General features: G+C 42.2%; 1 protein-coding gene across 18 annotated transcripts in view; it reads right to left on the bottom strand.

The window, feature by feature from the left end:
- Window positions 1–21,753, bottom strand: part of LOC143352873 (uncharacterized) — a 383,132-nt gene that overhangs the window by 227,569 nt on the left and 133,810 nt on the right. For 5 of the 18 annotated variants that reach the window (XM_076785827.1, XM_076785823.1, XM_076785828.1 and 2 more), the window contains exon 1: window positions 19,856–20,243. The exons of 11 other annotated variants lie outside the window; for them this stretch is intronic. In XM_076785827.1, the coding sequence (XP_076641942.1) occupies window positions 19,856–20,057 (202 nt within the window). In that variant the 5' untranslated portion in view covers window positions 20,058–20,243. Of the gene's footprint in view, window positions 1–19,705; window positions 19,767–19,855; window positions 20,244–21,753 lie in introns of those variants that run through there. 2 more of the 18 variants (XM_076785834.1, XM_076785842.1) reach the window with 2 other exon arrangements.

Here is a 21,753-nt window from a genome sequence, read left to right on the forward strand (position 1 = left end):
GTGATCTCTACAAATTTTTCGTATAGGTAGAACAATGTTTGTACAGGTTTTATTGGTCCTTCAAAGGCGTTAGTGTCTGCGCTTGACACGACTATTGGATGAACGGTCAACATCGTGATGTATTCGAGAATTCCATTAAATCGACAGACTAGTCGGAAGGAGCTGAATGGCCGTGAAAGGATTTGCTAAACGTAAATCTCTGATGCACGCGTCCGTTATACGACAGTTTTAGAACTAAAATGCGCGAGCGTTTCCCGCGCTTTGTTTTTGAAATTCAATGCGTTCTGTATACAACCGTCGAACCGACCGTAGGCGATCGTATTGCGTGACGTGTGTGCGACGGCCGTGCATAATCGATTGCGTCAGATATCAAAACCAAGCAAACGGAAAAAAGTGTGGCCGATTGATCGTTACGTTCCGATCGTAAAATATCTTTTATGACGTTCAACGTGTACTTTACTACATGTTGATCTTCCAGGCGTTCCGCTAATCGTTGTAGGGGATAACACGAACGCAACTAGTGATAGCGTGTTAGTTAAGGGTCGTTTACGGCCGCAACAACGATATGACTCGGGAGTTATGGGTTTTGAAAAAAAAAAAGAATTCGAATGCTATTCGAAAAACAGCACGAAAAAATTTGCTATAAAATTAGAAAAAGAGAATAAGAAAAGAAATAAGAAAATTTGTATAGGCCACTGGATCGACGAGTGTACCATGCGAACGATTTGGCTATAACATCTGTATAGTCCCTTCTCGCGGATTATGGTCTTTGTGAATAGTTTATTAAGACCCGTATAGCCATCTCGCGATCGTCGGGGTTATTATCACTCGTAGAACTGGTAATGAAACATCAATACAGTCATTCGGGCTTGTATTGAACGAACGGGTAAAGGAGAAACTCCTAAGTCGTAACAAGGTTTCAGCAGTTCGATGATTGCAATATCGCATGGATGCAAGGCATCATTATTTTACTGCTTTATTTCATGTTAACGCGTTTCACGTACTAACATTTCTGTTTGAGCCGTCTGAGCTCTTTCGTCATTAAATGGTAGGAAACCTATTGAATTAGGTTATGATGAGAATTTGTTTCGAATGCAAATTTTTACTTATACATTGTATTACAGATTATAGCATTTGTAGTATCCTGAAGAAAATTCGTATGTTTCATTTTCCTTCAACTCTTGGCATGTTAATAGACATAAAGAGTTATGGCACCTCGTTAAAAAAACATGGAGCACCGAACTCTCGTAAACTCTGGATTCTCTTGTAAATCTTTCACTCGCGAAGAAAATATTGCCCGTGTACCACGGTATCTTTAACAGTGGATCATTTTTATCAGTTTTTTTCATGTCACCACAAATTCTAGAAATATTCCTCTATTGATTACAAGATATAGGAGCCATGTATAAGATAATATAACAGCGTTTTTAAATTCTTCAAGTGCTTCTATTATTTCGTATTTCACGTATTCATATTTGAAACCCATGTATACAATAACTACTCGACTAATAATGATTATAAATTATTAAATGCAGTAGCTGTTGCTTTATTCCATTAAGCAGCACTCATCGAATTGCGCACATTTCTCATGCTATTTTAGGTATGCGGGCAACATATGTCGCTTATTCGCTATCATATCTACGAAGCTAAAAATAATATTGCCGCTCCAAATACATCCCTATCACGTTTTCATCAGTAATTTTGATTAGCATGCTTTCACTTCCATATCGCATACATATAATAATATGCATATCTATTTTCACAACCTACGATTTTCACTAATATGACCGGTCACGTTTCATTTATTGCGTTATCCGCATTTTTCAATGATAAAAACGGTACTATTTCAGCCGGGTGACACATGTCACCCATGCACTTAATTACGACAGGGAAATTAGCGGCCCGTCCGCGGGATGAAATAAATCGATAATCTCATCGCCCGATCTAGGATCCCGCGTTCACCGAAGATCTCGCGGCAGGGAATATCGGCGCGTCCAATATTCTGTACTCCTAACGGGCATTTATTATTATTCGACGTCACACGAATAACATTATCCGGACGTATGATAATCAAATTAATTGAAATTCCATCGCTGCGAGTCACGGACTGTGAAATTCAGTGTCAGTGTCGTTTCCGCCCTAAATCACTGGCTCAAAAAAACTATATCGTCCCTTAAAACCCAGACTACATTCCCTTGTATCTTCAAAGGAGCCTTCTGGCCTAGTACCATAAAAAAGGCGCCATTTTGTTACATAATCATACATTTTACTTCCTTCAATTCGTGACATAATTACGTTCATATTTTTGTTTCGGCCGGGGTATCGTGTCAACCAGTGAGACACTTTTTTATACGCTATGAGGAACTATAACTCGTGCAGTTTTAAGTTTTTCGGCTTCAAAAAATTATGTTACACGGTCCAAATAATCGAAAATATGTGTGCAAAATCTCGACACGAAGCAGTCGTCCGATTTCTTTATAAAAATCTTCAAACAAGGCTTACGAAACGACCTTAATTTGGTAGTTTTCAATCGAACTCGATAAAATTCCGACAACCGATCATTTCAGGACTATGCTACTATACTGGGAACAAAGATTCGCACACGTAACAAGATTGGATAACGCGATTGCTTCTAGGCATTCGAGGAAATCGAACGAATTCATTGAACACACAGGTTGGCCCGGTCATTAGGGCACGCGCGCGTTTCCGGCATCGAAATCGACTGTCCCGATTCGATCCTATTCGATTCGGCCTTTGGCGTCATCGATTTGCAACCGAGGGCGTGGCTATGGCTACCTTCATTAACTTCGTTAGTCTCGGTATTCGACTCCCCCGCCGTAAATCGCTCACTCTCTCACTGCTTCACGAATGTCAATCGAACAAAAAACACGGACACGGACACACACACACACACACGAGATAATGAGAGTCATCGAATACGTTCGAGTGGCGCTTCGTTATAACTTAATGAGAATCGAAAGCGTCACCTGGTCAAGCCCTCTTTTCTTCCGTTTGCTAATGATCTATGTGTCACGTGGAGGAATAGATCGAGTACTTACTGGGTCATTTGGAAACCCTGGAGGGCGACGATGCAGTCGCGTGTAGGTGGGAAAGGTACTCACCTGAAACAAAAGAACAGACACTTTGTTAAGCAGAGTTTTTTTTCTGTGTAACAGTAGCGATTTAATCGATGGATGAAATGAAATTGCTTTTCGTGTTAGAAATAGCCACTCTATGGAAAAAATTTATTTTCCATTCTTCGTTTATCAGTACTAGACAGCTAGTACCTCGATTGCAAGATGCAAATCGTTTAAGTCGACGATAATGTTTAATGATTCTTGAAAAATTGAAAATTGATTACACTTCCACTGAAAATGATAGGGTGATATTGACACCGGGCTCATTAAAAAGCAATGAATATTGTCTACTACCGCCCGTCAAAACTGTTCGAGCTGTCGTTCGAATTAATTTTTACAAATGATACATTAGACAAGCGTCTCGCGTATTCATCGAATTAATTAACCTGTCACGCTCAAAATAAACTCTAATGTTCGTACGAACAATAGGGATCGCATGTCATGTTAAAAATTTCCGCGGGACTATACCCCTTTCACGCGGAAACTCGATCATCGTGGGCGGAAGTCATCCTTTATACGGGATCAAAAGTTCTAAACTCGATGTCGAACTACATAATAATCAGAATTGTTGGCTATCGATTATTGTCGCGGCACGACATAGCGTCGCCATCGGATGCCTGTCGGCAACGATCAAAGCTTTCAGCGTAATGATGAGAACTCTTGATCAACAATCGCATGCAGCAATTAGTTTGCCACAGATTGTATAAGGAAGTTATGTGCTAAGCAAGCACGACTCCCTAACATCACTGTATTATTGTAAAACGTCGGTTAAAAATTTTACAGCGCATTTCATTACACTTTTAATTACGCATAGATATTTGTTCAATTTTTCTTTAAAAAAAATCTGTTCAACTCGCTCTTCTTTTAAGAAGTAAGAAAACACAATACTCTGCAAATATTATGTTTGTCTTATCAATTGCACACATTTTACAACGAATCTGAAGCACATATCTTTCGGAGTTTTCAAATTTAAAGTTAATATTGATTTCAAATTTGAAGTACTCAAATCATTATATCATCATTACCACGTAGTTCAACTCTTTTCAGGTTACGGTCGTCGGTCGGCGTCCAAGGGGCCATTGAAAATGCTCAGCTTAATGGCCTTTGCCAGCCCTAATGTAAAGTTGATTATTATTAACAACATTATATCGGAAACATCGTCCGTCGATTCGTGGTGTATTTTTCGATGAAAATTAGCTGAAATACGTCAGCGTCGTAAACTGAGTAATAAGTTGTGAACAACCACCGCTAATGAACTTTCTGAAACTCGATATATTAGCTCTAGAAAACATTAATCGTAGTTTCATTTATAATGAACAAGACTTTCGCTGGCGGAAACAAATTTCTCTCTGATTTCTACTTCTGTGAGTTCGTAAAATATTCTATTCGTTCAATCATGGTGCATGTGGAGCACTCTACAATTGCCCATTCAAAGTTCAGTAGTGTTTCGTACGTAAATAATAAAAATATTACAATTTATTAACAACTCGTAACGAACTAAGTTCATTTCTCTCTTTTTCAAATACTAGTTAGTATCGATCAATTTTTAGTCACTACTTCAAGAAAAATGGTACGCAAGAAGAATGTTCAGCTTTCTAATAAATCATTCATATACTTTTTCTTCGGGTCATTCTTTACATTAGGCCCTAAAGAAGTTTGAAGAGTGAAACGAGCAACGGAGCCCATCCATCATGCTGAACTCTCTAAAATTATCGTCTATCTGACAAAATGCAAGTTCCCGCTTAGGGGGATAAAGTCAGCCATTGTGTGCAAAGGTTACGCGTCATTGCATCGATGTATGCCAAAGAAACGTGATCGATATTTATGAAAAATTTGTCCCCACTATCGCGGAGTGTACCCCTCGGAGACACAGTGCCAGATCAATGATAAAACTTTTTTGTCGTTAATTATTTTTTTAGAAAACTCTCGCCAACATATTTGCAACATTTTTCCTACCTTTTGTTGTCCGTTTTCAGAAATTGAATGTTTGAATTAAAATAAATCAATTGAGCAAGGAAATATGATAGAAATTGTGTCGTGTTTCGTATCATTTCATATAAAAAAACCAATTAAAATATCCCATTTCATGCCAGGCGCGAGCGATCAAAAAATAGAGTCCGTGCACTTTATAACTAATAAATATTTCGACTTCAAAGTTTTCCCATATACATTGTGACATTGCTTCTATAAACTTCTATAAAATAAAATTACTTCTAGCAGCTTCTCAAACAAACGATTAAAAACAAAACAAAAAATGTGTCGCTAAACTAGTATGGTCTTATCAATTTTATTTGCAAGAAATAGCGTCTGTACACGACGCAAGCGACGTTTCGGTTCCCACGTTTCCACGATTACCGAGATACTACTGGAGATCGAGCTGGTTGTCGAAAATTGATTGGTTATCGATCGGCGGGCGCTCGATAATAATGCCGACACAGTAGTGCCGGCAGTAGTGCCGAAAGGGTTGATTAGCGCGCGGTCGATCGGATTAGCTGCTCGAATCCCATCAGCGGGTCGATCAGCCAGAATAAACGACAAAGGAGGTCCGGATACTTCCGGCTAAAGATACGAGCAGTAATCCGCGCGCTACACCGAGCCTCGTTACACCAAGGCGCGAGAGAGACTCCCAAGGTCCGAGAGTTAAGGTCGCATCTTTAATTAACTCGGGCTCGCCAGGCGCGGCTTAAAAATAATTAATGCGATTCTATGTAGGCTATCTTTTTCCATTAGCCGCACGCGACCACAGCTCGGGTGTCGCCGAAGAAAAGCCGAGGCGTCGGAACGGCGTCGATTTTGAGGCGCGGCCGCCGATAACTCTGATAAGTCGTCGCCGAGACGACTTCGCGAAAGTTCGCGACGATTTATCCGCGCTCGAGGCAGGCGCGCCCGCTGGAATTAATGGACACAATAATCACCGGTAAACGGGACACGGATATTCATATTTCGTCGGGGATTAACCGCCGACCAAGTTCTGCCTAAGGGCGAACCAGCTCGCAAGTAGTAAAACCCCGGGTTTAGTCAGACCCACCGGCATACGGTGACCCCGAGTTTGCAGTTCGGCAGGCGGTCGCGACGAAAATTTGCGAGGTCCTTCGCTTTAATTGCTCCGCGGAGGATTTGCCAGCGATTCGAGTGGCCCCGCAACGTTTTAATTACGAGACTCTGATTGCGATTCGAGCGGATCGCCCCGTGGAAACGTTCTCGGACTCGCTAAGCTACCGGAAGTGGCTGTTAAAAATACCGGAGCACCGCTTGTTAGCCTTACGTTGTTATCGAGTCCGGCGACTGAATAGTTACTCTGTTTCAACATGGCGCGGTTTTTGCCAGGAGAACCAAGCTATACGATGCCTCCATTGCGTCACTGTTTTCGGCCAATCAGAAGAACCAACTGTTTTACCAACATCACGGGATCTCGCTCTGACGACCTAAAAACATCAAGTTCGCGATTTTCTTACAGTACTTTCGAAAATAAAATTTCACGGTGTTACAGACGTAAAGATTGTTCAAATTATTTATTGTCATTACCAAACTGCGGATCTCTGTGAAAAATAAACATTCTCTGAATCGATTATGCAATTTAGTGAGAATTATTAAACCGTATTTAACAATTACTGAAATGGTAAAGATGCTTTCGTGGGAAATGATTAAATAAATATATTTAGGAGAGCGGGTGTTATAAAATCAATCTCGTCATTTTTGTAAGACAACATGTATTAGTCACTTTTAAGGCTCGGTAGGTTAGTGTTAAAAGAAATTACTACACATTTATATATTGTGTGAGATATTGCACGGGTCTCGTATGCATAAAGTGAAAATATTTTAGATTGGAAAAAATGTTTGTTTCTCGAGTTAAAACAGCTCCAAGTACAAAGGGTTAATTAAATTGGAAGAACCCATCAGATTGTAAGGGCAAAACGACAGTGAAATTAACGAGACAGAATTATTTCAGTTTCATTACATGTGAACATTTCAAATTCTGCAATTGCTTTGTTTCAGACAAAGGCTGAAACGTGACGGCTGAATATTGCAGCGAAGCTTGATAAAGATTCTCTGCGCTGCGAAGCACTTCAATCGGCAGCAACTCCTGGAACGTAGAAGCGCGCCGGCTTATCGCGAAGTTTCCGAGAGACAACCGGTATCTAATTGGCTAATTTGCGCCTCGGTTTTATACTTTTCGCAAACGGAAAGTTAGCTCTGCTGATTAGTTAAAGGCGCGATGCACAGAGGAACGAAGTAGCCCATACTGTGGCAGGTAGTTAGGTGACCGAGTGACCGACGCAGCGAGCTATCGTAAACCGAAATAGGTTGCAGCCGAAGTGCGTGATACCCCGTGATGCGGCGTTGCACTGATCACTTTTATTGCCAGACAGTTCGACGATGATTCTGCAATGACACTGCGAAATAATATACCGACGGAACGGGATTTTTAATTAAGCGCGGGGCGCCGTCCATTTGAAGAATGGACGTTGAAAGGGATTATCTAGAAATCGTGAAATTTTCCATTTGAAAGAGGAAATTAGGTCGTTTCAGGGAAAAATGGGACAAAGAAATAAGATAAATTAAATAGATTGAACACGTTTAATCTTAAGACACAATTATCTCAACCTTTCGACTGAGCGACTTTTAAATCATAGGGACACGTACCGTAAGATAGAGAAAATTAACATACCACTAATTTTGCTAAAATTACTATTTAATCAAATTATTTTTTTTTAACCATTTGGTGAATTATTATAGCAAATACGAACGACGAGTTAATTCGTCGTCCTCGATTACAGGTCAGTTTGTTTAACTTTCAGACACATTTTGTAGAAGCAACGTTTGAAATATTTTCTCAGGTGCGCTGAACTCAATTCGTAAGCATAGTTCTGTTTAATTTGGTGCATTATTAACAACGCTAAACAGCATCGTTATAATCTACGTCCGTTTCAGTGGAGTAATTGGATTTTAATTATTCCTGATCAAACCGTACGGCTAATGCAGCGCCCATAGTCTTCGACCAGTATGAAATCGATGAAATTCAATATTCACATTATAGTCGATTCGGTTGAATCAGCTATCAACAACAGCGATTTGGAATGGCGGCTGATCGGGTGAAATGATAAAATGAAATCATTGAAGGAGCGATAGGCCACCTTGCGACCCAAAAAACGCAAAGAGATACTCGTTTATTTATGGTGAGGATCCAATGGTCGGAATTAAGATAACTCTGCTCAGTATCACCGAGTAACCATCTGTCTCACAAAGGAGTGCAATCTCTGTGAAATTGAAACGGCATGGTTGTCGCGTAGAACTGCACTAGAACTTAATTAAATGGAGTGCCGAGTTCGACTCGAGACGTTTCAGCCGTTTTTAAGGCAATCTCTGATCCGAAAACGCTTCCATGATTTTTCCATCGCGATTTTCTACGCCGAAGAAGAATTAGTTCTTCAATCGCATTCAATCTCGCGACTTCTCTTTGTTCGCCGAGTATAAATTGCAACATGTTCGTGGTCATTGCTGAATCATCGTTACATTCGTTTCATCGATTAGTATTACGCTTCCGCTTAGAAGTTAAAAGCATTCCGAGCTGCGTGGAGATTCAACATACGGATTCTAAACTCTGATTTTCGCTATTTATCTTTTCTTCAACTTAGGTTAAGAGCACTCATTGAAATACGTTTGGAGCGCTGTAACATTGCCTGGAATCACTATCTCTGCATAGAAATAATTCGTTTATATTCTTAAAAGATTGTTAAATATATTCGCAAGATTTGAAATTTGCTTATGATGTAAAAAAAGTTCGCGAACGCAATCTGTTGAATATTAAAACAGAAAGAGCTGAGAAAAAATCTCAGATACTGTTGTTTCGAATTTTAAATAACATTTCTTTTTATTTAAAAAATCTGAGCTGCAATGTATACATATTCAGAACGGCATGTAGCTGGTGTATTCTAGTGTATTCTTGTATATTCAAGTATAGTCTGGTATATTCTAGTATATTCTAGTATATTCTAGTATATTCTTGTATATTCTGGTACATCAAGTATAGTCTGGTACATTCTGGTATATTCTCGAATATTCTGGGGTGTGCTGGTACATTCTAGAATATTCTTGTATATTCTGGTACATCAAGTATAGTCTGGAATATTCGGTTAACCTTTGAACCTGGTGATTTTTCAATTATGAACACTACGAAGACGTAACGAAAGACGCGTACAATAAAAATGGGATAACGAAAATAATCAACGTAAACTGAACACAGCTTATACCAATACTACGACTTAATGACGTTATTCGTTCGATCAAGTGGCAAAACGAGAAGCTTCTGAAAGGCGACGGCGAACCCGTACGACGAATAAACTCGTCCAATTAAAATGCCGAGGTAGGACATGACAACAACGGTGTGGAGTTTTTGGAAACGGCCGTACGCTTTACAAAGACAATTATGTGAATCACGACGAGGTGACCGTGCAGCAACTACGACCAAAAAAAATGTACCTCTGCTGAAGGTTGCTTCATGCCCGGCTAACTTCGTTTCGCGCAACCAAAGTAGAGAGCTAATAACGACGATGTAATCATTATCGCCGTGCTGTGTAACGACGAGAGCGGCGACCGACGCTATGACATCATGCTTCAATGGCAATAATCACGGCGCGATGAAATTACCCGGTGCAGCAGTAGCAACGTTTCTCGCTCGACCAGATTCGATATTAAACATATAGACGTGATTCGCCCACGCAGGATTAGAAATCTATTATCTCTGTGTCGGATCGCGGAAATTTCCATCGCCAGGCAAACAGAACCATAATCTCGGCGGACAATTCTTATCGATTACCCGGCGTGGTCGGAACCGTGAAAATCCTTGGAAAGCAATCCTTCGAAACCACCGGGCCATCCAATCGTCCAACAGGCCATTAAGCCGGGCAATTAAAACTTTAGAGTACAATCGAACCATTGCTCTTGGCCGAGGCGCTGCTGTTGTGGGGGCTGTCTCGTGTGAACGTGTAAAAAATCGATTTTACTCACACCGATTATTATACGCACCGACCTTAATATCGACTCACACCGATATTTACAGTGATTTCTCTGTATATGTCGCCAAGGCTTGGATGATAAACGTCGCGGAATTATCCCCACTAGCCCGTGAGGGCCACGAAGTCAATACGTCTCAATACTGTCTTCGTCAAGCGATTCGTCCAATAGCGGAAGACGTGTAGCCAGTGTTGCCAGATCAAGACTTGTTCCCCCACTCTAATTTCCCCTTCCACCACGCTTCCGCCGCGGCCCGGTCACGTGACGCATTTCGTCTCTGTTGCGCATACTCAGGTACTGGCAGAGAGAGGGTAACTGTTTCCGGGTCTACCCTGGGACATATATCGGCTAGAAGATACTATTCTCTGATACACTGCCGAACGTAGAAAAGGACAGCAAAGCTCCAGTGGCCTGGGTCGCCGAGGAGACTTTTATCGGCTAGATATTTGGGACATGTATCGAGTGAAGACTGGACTACTCGATACGCCGGTACCAAAATTATATATTTGCATTATTTTCTCATTAATAACTGAATCAATTACCAAAATAATTGTAACTTGAAATTGAAAATTGATGAATTTTTCAGCGTCCACGCGAGACTCTTGGGATTTCTATCCGTTTCCCGCGAGTCCTCGTAACATTTCACACCTGAACGAGTCAGATTCGAAATGAAACGGGACGAAAAAAAAAACCTAGAAAAACACACGTTTCTATACACCTTTCTCGCGTTACGTAAGCGCAAGAATGTTGCCCCGCGGCTGCATTATCTATAATCTTATTACCGGTCCGAGCATACGCCGGCGATAAGAAGTTCGAGGCACGTTACAATTTCGAGGCAAAGAAAGTGTTCTGTTAAACGATTATTTTATGGAAGATATTATTTTACCGGGTTAATGAAACGGAACTTCATTGTAATTGCGGGGTCTGTTCGAAGGCCTGTTGCTTTCCGAGCTTATTTTCCTTACGTTGCGATACGTACGATTTCCCTTCTCATTTCGAAATTGCAATGCGGTCGCGGTTGTTTTATACCGGCGTGCTTTATCTCCGGCGTTAACTTGTTAACAATCGCGCAAAAATCTTTCAACTTTTCATTGAAAAATTAACGACTGGCACTATCGCTCGCGTTACTTTTAAGTTTCAAGAACAAAAGGCAGCAATAACGAAACTTTCCCATGGACCCGGTAAAAGTAACAGCTACAATTAAACTGCAAATCTTTGTGCATATAGCAGCGCATAGAAATATTCAGTTACTCGTAAAAGAAAATGATCTATAAAATTTTATGCAGTTTCATCGTACTTTTTGACCAGCGATGGAAATAAAATTTTCGATCCTCGTCATTGTGAATACTTTCATAAAAATGTAGGCTCGCATAAAATTTCGCAATCCAGCTGTAATTTCACCACGTGAATTGTACTACGCGAAAAATAATATGGTACGATAAAAAAGATTGGAGAACGGCGAGTGCTCCATATTTTCGAGTAGCAACAACGTTGCGCTAATCCATAAAAACACTGTTCTTATATTTCGATACCTTGCAACAGTGATTAAGCTAAATTACTGTATCCTAATCTGTTCGCTGTTGTACCCGATATTGTAATAACTAAACTATGCTTTTACAGTAATTGAATCTAATCGTGCGAGCGACGAAATATTTATAAAAATTGTATATTAAATTTATACTCTTGGTTTTTAATCTATTTCCTTTATTACGTGTGAAAATACTGAAAACCCCGATTTCAATAAATTCCAAAGAAGTTGTGTACGATTTTCGAGCGGAAAATCTTAGTTGTAAAATTATTCAAATTTTCGAGAAAAGTATTTCAAGTTCAGAAGTTACATTTACACTTTATTCGTCGACGCGAATCCTTGTAATCCAACTTATGAAGATTGACATTTGCATAGAGATCAGTCCGCTAATGACACAGATGGTTGTTGCTTGCACGAGACTTAAGCTAAAATCATCCGTATCTCTCGAGCGATTCAATCTCTGTCTCTATTATCATATGCACTCATGTATTTGTTCCGTAGTTGAGAAACATCGAATTTTTGCACGCTAAATTTTGCAATGCTTAGGCCACTTCCTTGGAAGAAAAACATCTGGAGAAAATTGATTCGTAGCGCTTACAACTAACCTCCCAAGGGAAGTCTAAAATCCAAAAAAAAAAAGGAAAATTAGAAAAAGATTATATTCAAATTATATCTACGTTTACTGATTCAAAGAAATTACAAAAAATATTACAAAATATTTATTACATTACAAAATTTGTATTTAAGAGATTACTAAACATTTAAACACTATACGTGGAAATCGGATCAGTTTCGTATGAATAAAACAAAAATATTCTAAGACGGAAGAAACATTTGGCGACTGTAAGGCGCTGCTAAAAATTTCTGTATCATTATTCAAAATATTTTCTACACTGTTCAATTTGTTCGTGTTTAATAAATTACTAAACACTCCAGTATTCTACGAGTAAATTGCATCGTTTTCGTATGTATACCACGAAACAAAATATATAGAAGGAAAATATTCTAGATCGGAAGAGATGTTTCATTTTGGATTTAAAACAGCTTCGAGTGCAAAGGGTTAACATTGATTACGAAATCTTAGAGTCTTCTTTCTGCTAAAAAGAAAGGAGTGGTGTTCGTATTCAGCAATTTCTGAAATCTTCATTACGCGTCTAATTCGTTATTTCGGCCGATGGCGCACACGGACGAGGCATTTTCGGTTCCAAAACACAAGAACGGATGACCGTAGGCGCCGCGTTTCTTTCGCGCAGGTAAATCGCGGTATGACTAACGAAATTCGCTGGAACGTTGGAAAGTAATTCGCGGCGGGTTTCGTAACTGCGTTTTACGCGAATTCCGATTGGCCGGACGGTGCGCCGGCCGTTAGGTTGTTTCGACCGACAGCCGATAAAAGGAAGAAAAATGCACGGTCGACATCGTTCGTTCGTTTTGCGGGGAAAAAGCGGCGCGGTGTACGTGATCGAAAAGAGCCGCGTAGAGTGACGCGGCGCGGGTTTCACGCTTGCTTTCTTGTCGATCCCGGCTGTCGATACATCGGCAGATCGGCCCGTGGGGGCGGGGGGAGTAGAGACAGCCGACGGGTTAATTAGCAAAAATATCAGCGCGGCGCTGCCCCGGGGTCGAGAGGCTTCCCTATGGCCGGGCGGATTGCGAAACAAAAATCAACGCCGCCTTTCGAAAGCCGGCGCGCACGCCATATCGCGGAGCTCCGCCGGCTGTGTTTGCTAGTGATTAAAAACGTGACCAGGTTTATCCTTTCGAAACGGAACGCAAGAGAGGTCGGTAGAAATCGCCGCTGCATGTGGACTCGCCATTAAACAAGATTGCGCGTTGCCCGAGCCCGGAATTATTAACCCGAGAGTTGCGCCGCGATGGAACGCATTAAAAACGCCGGCCGATTGTCCTAGTACGATAACTGACCTAACTGTACCCCCCGGTGAAAAAAGGCTCGATCGCTGTTTCCATAAATCTCGAGGACCGATGTCAACGAAACGCGGCGGGGCAAAAAAAAAAAGCACAAGCGACGGAACCATGTTTATGGTTATGACCCGTTCGCTATCTTGGACGAAGAGGTTGACGACGACGCCGAGAACGAATGACAGAGCAACGTAATTGGTGGACGCCGGGTTAATCACGAATGCGGTTGATAAGCATCAGGTGCGAGCAAGAGAAAAGGCTGAATTGTTTGCAAAACGAAATAGACTGGAAACGGAGAACGGGGGCAGAGAGTACGCAAAAATTAGATCTTCAGTCAATTATGCTGGGGATCTTTCGATCGGATCATAATTTGATTTGTGTACGAGTTGGGCTGTGGATGTAAATAGATATTATTTGACCCGGTTGTGCCCCCATTTCATCAAGGATAATTTTATATTTGAGAAGAACATTAAATTAGTATTTCTCGTTTCTTAAGAACGATGTAGAGAGTTTTCTTTATTCTTTCGACATCAATGTTTTGGAATGAATAAACTAATACGGTTGATCTTCAGTAAATTATGCTCGGGATCTTTCGATCGGATCATACTTTGATTTGTGTACGATTTGGGCTGTGGATGTAAATAGATATTATTTGACCTGGTTGTGCCCCCATTTCATCAAGGATAATTTTATATTTGAGAAGAACATTAAATTAGTATTTCTCGTTCCTTAAGAACGATCTAGAGAGTTTTCTTTATTCTTTCGACAGCAATGTTTTGGAATGAATAAACTAATACGCTTGATACAAGTAACATCGTTAACAGTTTGTTTATACGAGGTAGAGTGAACATCGTTCGTTCAAGAATTCATGGAATTTCGAGGAATCCGCCTCGCGAATGGAAGGAAAAAGTCGCAATTTTTACGAGAAACTGCAATGCTGATTATGGTCGTGCTTCTTTTCTCCGCGGCGGAATATACCTACGGCATTTTATGCAAGGTTCTCCTCAGTCTCGTATCTTCTGTCGATGTACTATCTGACTCTGTAGTTTTACCGCTTTAGTTTTAGTATGATGACTAGTTCGCGAGCATTCCTGCGGCTAGGTGAAATAACAACGTTCGGCCGGACCTCGACAATTACTCGTCTTTCTTATTATTTATTGCGACCATCCAACTGGTATAGCTGTGTTCACCTACGTAATAAAAATGAATAATAATGATCACGTTCGATCTCTCGTAAAAAGAGACTTGAGACGCTGCCAATGGTCGTGGCAACTTCGAATTATTGCAATTATTATGACCATTGCTGCACCTCGGGTCTCCTCTTTCGAAGAATAGCGCATTCGTAGGAAATTGCAATGGTTACAACGCGCTTAAACAAAGAATATAACAAAACTTAACAAAGTTATTATGTACGATTGAACCAGTGGATTCAAGATAACGTCGGACGATAATTAAAATATTAATGTCCAACTGTTCAGCGGTTGTAAGTGGCAAAGCCACTCCGCAGAGTGTGCTCGATGATACATTTGATACCGATAAGACAACGATTGAAAGTAAGGTAATATTAGACATACACTCAACATTTATCGTTCTTATATCGTCTGCACACTATTTCCAAAAATACTAGGAATATTGTCTCACACAATCCATCGATACACCGAAAATAATAACGTGAAAATCGACTTAAAGAGAAAAAAGTAATTTAAAGTAGTATGCAGCGTTTACTCTTTATACGTCCCAAATGCCTAGCCGATAAAAGTCCCAAAACTATCCCCAGTGCCGAACACACTGCTCGCAGGGCTTCAAAAAGAAAAAAGAAAACAACGCCCGCCACATTCTCAACAGTTTTGCTTCTGATCGTCGTTACGTTATGGGAAACGATCCTCGGAGGAATTCCCAAAGGAATCAGAAGGAAACACCCTAAAATTCCGAGCAACATGCCTCGGACATCAAGTCCGTCAGAGAAATACGTTCTCGAGGCGTCCCATAAATTGTTCGCGGCAGGCCGGATCCGCGGTAACGATCGAACAGCAGGTGTAAGGGATCGTGAAACGAGAACGGCGAAACGGTCCCGAGACGTGCGACTACTTCCGTTTTCGCGGATCAACGGGAGCATACTCGCGAGCCCCGCGAACAAGAGTAACAACCGTTTTCATTTCCCGGCTCGGCTTTCCCGAGTCAATGTGTTTCCTTCGGTTCAGTCAGCACGCAGAAATGAAAAACCTTGTAGCGTTGCACGAGCGAATGCGCTTATCGCGTCGTTTTGACGGCGTGTTTCACGCTCGATTGCTGATAACAGCAACGCGGAGCGCGAGGTTCCACAACAGGCGCGCGTCGACGACTCCTCGGCGACGATTAACGCACGACGGAGAACTGTTAGCGCGCGACAAATTCTCTCCAATTTGACTGCAAACGCGAGTCGCTGCTCGTCTGCCGCATCGGCGAACTCCGTGAAACAACACTGGGCAAGATACTTAAATAAATTCCAGGCTGCAGTGTTTAACATTTCTTAATTTTTATTTTGAGATCTGAAATCGACAACGTTATTACAAGAACGCAGTAGCAGTGGTATCGCTAAATTGCGGATCTTCATGCTAAGTACAAATCTTCTACGCCAACTGCAAAGACTGGGAACCCAATAGAAATTTACTTAGTTAATAATTTTTAATTTTAAGCCGAGATCCTACTTAATAATTTTAATAACTTGGAAACAATAATCAGCTGCTCATTTTAGTCATATTAGGGGGACCCATAAGTAATCTAAAACAAACTTTCTAGTAAATTCAGGTTTTTATTTCATAATTTATTAGATAATCTCCATCATTATCACGGACAGTTTGCCATCTTTCCCGCAAATTTTCAGTCCCCCTCTCATCGAAATCCGGGGTTCGTCAAGCAAAATATGACTCAAGGTGACAAAGTGCAGCGGCGCTGAAGTAAAACTTTTAAAATTGCTTCATTGTATCTCAATAATAATATCTTGCACGAAGTGGCTATGTGAGAGAACTGGTCTGATTAAAAGATGCAAACAGCTAATACGGCGTACAGTTTTTAATTGAGACTCTTGGCATTTCAATTACGAGCTAAGAATAACTAAAACTTCGCACTAAATGAGAATTTGGTTCTGCCCGCGCAATCACAAACATTTCATTTCGCACGCGGTTTGTTGCTTATGCCACAGTCCCTTGCTCACACACGCGCACGTGTACACACGCATAGATATACACATACGATCCCAGTTTCCAAGTAACCCAGCGCAAATTAGATGTAAACTTCTTTAGATCCAGATTAACCCACTTTTTCCATAAGCTCCATTTAGTGTTTTAATTACTGCTAGGTAAAAATGTAATTACCAAGCTTCACGGCCCGCAACTTGGAACCTTCACAGTAAATTCATGAAATTCGTTACCTCTTTTACGTATACATTTTGATTTTCAGCGAAATAATTATCCAATTATTGTTATTTAGGAAATACGATATTTAAATGAAAATTGTTTTTCATACAAGCACTTGAAGATTGCCTGTTCAAAAAGTTGCTTCGTGGAATATGTACATCGACAATTAGTGAAGTATAGGTAGAGACAAAAGTCAACAATCTTATAAAATCAATTTGCAAACAGACCCGAGTAGAAAGGAACGCTTGTTTGTCCAAACACACGTTTTATTGCGTTGAATACCAAATGAAGACACTAATTAAGGTTTAACAACATTTTACGATGCTTTGTACTTTTTTGCAGTCACTTATAGCTAGACTGCGAATTTCATGCATTTATGAGAAAAATGAGTAGCTCCAATTTGACACGGTGCAAAGGTTTACAAAATTGAATACCTTCGACATATTACTTTCGATCTGGTAAAATGATTAAACATAGCAAAACACTCGCAGTCTACTCATAACTGATAATCCTGCTGAATTTCTCGTTGCATCGAACGAAATTATCCGGAGAGTAAAGAAAATGTAATCCTTGCTCCTTCAATTTACAATTCCTTTCAGAATCAAATACTCCGGAGTCACGGAGCGCAAAGGCATTTCCTCCATTGTGCTCTGGAAACTCGAATTTACCGTAAACGCGAAAGCTTCCCCGTTGCAATTACAAATATCTCTTTGGCCAGCGAACGCGGTCTTTAACACGATTTCTACGTTAACGTGAACAACATTTTATGCGAAACACGCCGAAAGTGTTGTGCATTGATACTTACAAATGCCGGGGTCATAATTGAACGAGTATAATTCCGCGTCGCCGTATGCAACAGAGGGGATTCGAGAGGCGAAACCGAATGTGACATTTGTTTGGCATATAACCCGTTGCTCCAATTAAAAGTTCCGACCAGTCGGTACAATGGAACTCCCAAGAGCACAGGGTTCGCCGGAGCACACGGACAAGACGAGTTTCGAGTTATCCGAACTGACGTACGCGTCGTTTACTTAGCTAGATTACTATCGTATCGGTATCTGATAAAAAAGACCGCGATTCTCCGCGCCATTACGGGATAAACAAGCATCGTGTAAAAAGTTGAAACGATAAAGCCAACTCGATTGAAACCTCTCTTACGAAAAAAAAAAAAAAAAAAGAGAGAGAAAAAAACCGTCATCGCTCGATGGCTTAATTGTTCAAACCCGCGGAAATATTGAAATAGCCGCTCGAATGAAAACGAATCGCAGATGTGCCAGCTATGCAAATATCGGCATGCGATAAATGTTTTCGTAATGCGCAAATATGTACGGTTCTTCAAACTTCGCGTTGTTCGCCGTGCAAAGCATGCTTGTGGCAAAATAGTCATCAGAAGTGTCTTGACCGTGTGCGTCTGGAAAACAGACAACAAGGACTTTGACAAAGGCGAATCACAATGGGAACGAACGAGATATATTTAATCGAATAAAATAATCTTTTACGTAACGTCTACTCTTCTAAGATACTCTTTCAACACGATGAGTCGTAGGAATTTTCCTGATCTGCATATGCACGACACGACAGATAAAAACTTTAGGTTGAACTTGACGTTACGTTGTTGCATAAGAAATGTCCGATTTTGAACTGTAAGACGTCGTTAAACAAACGCGACTTTTATCTGAGCGGGCTGATTGATAAAAGTGAGCATGTAATCCACGTGTTCCGTAAATGAATTTAAAATTCCTCGATTGTATTACGGTAGAGGTTCAATTTCAATTTTAGTAATTGTTATACGCTATATTTGAAACAAAGATGGCCTTCATTTTTTTCTAAACACGGCGAGTAACCAGAGGTTGAACGAAACCGTTGAAATTATCAATTAGTTATGAAACGACTGTTTTATGACTAGTATAACTTTTCTGTTCCAAGAAAACTGCTATAAAATGTACTAACTGAAACCATTGTTCCACGCATTTGCGTGCAAACTTATTATTGTCTTGAAAACAGAAAATAATTTGTACAAGGGCATTCTGGATATCGTTTTGATTCGATGCTGAAATGTGCACAAAGTATGTTTAAATTCCTCAAATATTGCTAACTAAAAAAATACTCCCAACTTTTATATTTCACCCCTAAACACCTGATCAAAAATACACGATCCTTCATTGTAGTTACCAATAAACAGACTGTGGATTGAACGCATTTGTGAGAAAAATGAGTACATGAAATGTGAAAGATCTTTTGAAAATGATTACACAAAGAATAACAATTTCGTTCGACTCCTGCTTCACACAATTGAAACAATTTTTATTCTGCATGAAAATCAAGCGCAACACCATTGTTAAAACTGGACTCTTACAACAGAGTTTTAGCGTTAACATTACAAAGACAACTCAAAACACACACAAAAAAAAAAAGTTAAAATCACGATAGATAACTTTCATTAACAGCAGTCGAAGGTGTCAATCGACTCCTGCGAACAACACAAAAATAACTATTTCGTCATAAATCTCCCTCTAGTTGCCGAGCACCGTTTGTCGGAAATCCGTCGTCACGTATGAAACATTAAGCAAGCCGTTAAGGTGGCAGGAGTTAGGTGATTCACCCTGTTCGTTAGCCTATCCTAACCTCCAAACGTTGCGTAAACACTCGGCAGAGAAACAGCAAGAAAAGCACGAACGACATGCCACTTCCTTCGAGCAAAAACCAGTTACCGGAAAACCTTTTAACCGACTCGGCGCGGCGAACGCGTTGAAAGCAGTCGTGGACTATCGAAGCCAGTACACCCTGGACACGTCTTCTAAGCCGTGAAAAAGGACTGGTAGAAGTGGTCGACAGTGACCTAGTGCAATCAATCGACTCACATAGCCAGACGTTGCCACGGGGCGCGGTGTGGAGCAGGTTCAGATGCAAGTTGAAATCGAGACCGGCCAGGTCCTGTCTTAGGTGGGTGCTGTCCATGATCAATGCTCTTTCCGGCAGCAGGAAGAGATGGTCGCTCCCCTCCGCGGGCCCCAGGGTTCGCGGCACGCCGAGCCCAAGAGGCCCAGAACGGGCCGTCAACATCCTATCGTCGCAACAGTCAAGGAACGCGTTGTCGCCCGATGGCGCATCCTCGGACCCGATTCCCGACACGCTGACCGTCGGGGCTCACTCTTTTTATCACCGAGATCACACTCCCCCGCACACCTCGTTAACTCCCCCGCGCCTCGAAAACGCTCCTCCTCGAGACACTGATCGCTTGCGGTCGACTCAACGTCCCCTAAACCCGCGGCGAACCTCTCGCCGACTTCGACGGGACTAACTTCGATCCCTCGATTCGACCGTCAGACGCTGTCGATACTCTCTTTCGAGACTTTGATCGCTTGTAACGCCTCTCGAGCCACGGAAGACTCGCTCCAAGTGATCCTTAGTGCACACCAATTCGCCGAATCGACTAACCGTATCAATTCTGTACCGTATCTTTTGTTTCAGAGCGACACTGGCCGCTTATCGGCCGTCCACCGAGCTGCAGGGTACGGGAGCCTGGGCCAGGTCGAGATACCCTAAACGTTTGTATATATTTTTAGTAGGTTTCCCCGGAGAGGGGTGGAGGGGATTTACAGTTCGTCAGACGTTGGCCAGACAAAGGCGGTGAACGAATGCGATTCCTCGAAGCGAGGAAGGCACGCGGATCGCTTATTCGGCCGACCCTCTCAGCGGCGTGTTCTCCTCTCTCATCGCGGCTCGACGCGCCGCTACGCGTTCCAATTAATCCCGCCGCTAATTACCGGCCGACAGAGTTTTGTCGATCATTAATTGCGGATCGTCTGGCGGTTTCCCGGTGTACACGGACGGTTCGCTGGACTCGCGTGGGCCCGCCCCGTCAGCCCTTGCCCAAGCGACCGGGGACTAGGACAAGGACGAAGGTATCTCCCCGTGTTCCCTTCTCGTTTCGACTACGTCGTCCCCGGTCGCGATCTCGAGCGGTTTTCGCTTGCTGGACACGGGCGCATTGTACGCGCGGGTACGTGTATCTTCGATCGGCCTCTCGAGCCGGTACGAGTACGCTCCGCGATCTTCTGAGTCACTCGGTCAGTCAACTCTGCGGAACGAGGGAGACAGTTGCGTACGAGCGTGACACGCGGACCGCCGCGCCGAGAGGAATTGACCGAGCGCGGACGAGTCGCGTCGTTGAATTCGTTTAGAGGCGGAGGGTGTAGCCTCGTTAAGAAGCCCTCGAGCGGAGCCCGTGTACCGGGGACCCGGCAACCGTTCGACGGACCTGCGAACGGGAAGGTCTCCCACGGGAGAATCTCCTCGCGACGCCGAGAACTCGCTCGGCACAGCTCGTGTTTACGCGTCCAGCTGAATCTCAGATGATATCGATCGCCGAGCAATCGGACACACTGACACTGCCGGGACGAAGCTACCGAGCGGACACACGCGTGTCACAGGAGTAAATTTTTTTTTGAGCGGACACCTCGTTCGCGCCGCGGGATAGGCTAACTGTCAGCCGCGCGACAGAGCCCGATGACAGAGCCGTGAGGACTCGTGGCAACGCGCGGATATCGAAAGTAACGCGATCCTTCGCGCGTGGCGGTCAGCGTTCGACTGAATGACGCCGCGGTGCAGCGCGCGTCTCGAGCCGCGCCGAGGGGTGCCGGAAATCCCCGAACACGCGCTGGGACACGATCGGCCGCGCCGGACACACACACGGCACTTCTCGTTTTGTTTCGACGAGATTTCGTGTCAGAAGCTCGGACCGCCCGACGTAATTTCC

Source organism: Halictus rubicundus, chromosome 3, assembly GCF_050948215.1.
Source record: "Halictus rubicundus isolate RS-2024b chromosome 3, iyHalRubi1_principal, whole genome shotgun sequence".
Classification (NCBI taxonomy): Eukaryota; Metazoa; Arthropoda; class Insecta; order Hymenoptera; family Halictidae; genus Halictus; species Halictus rubicundus.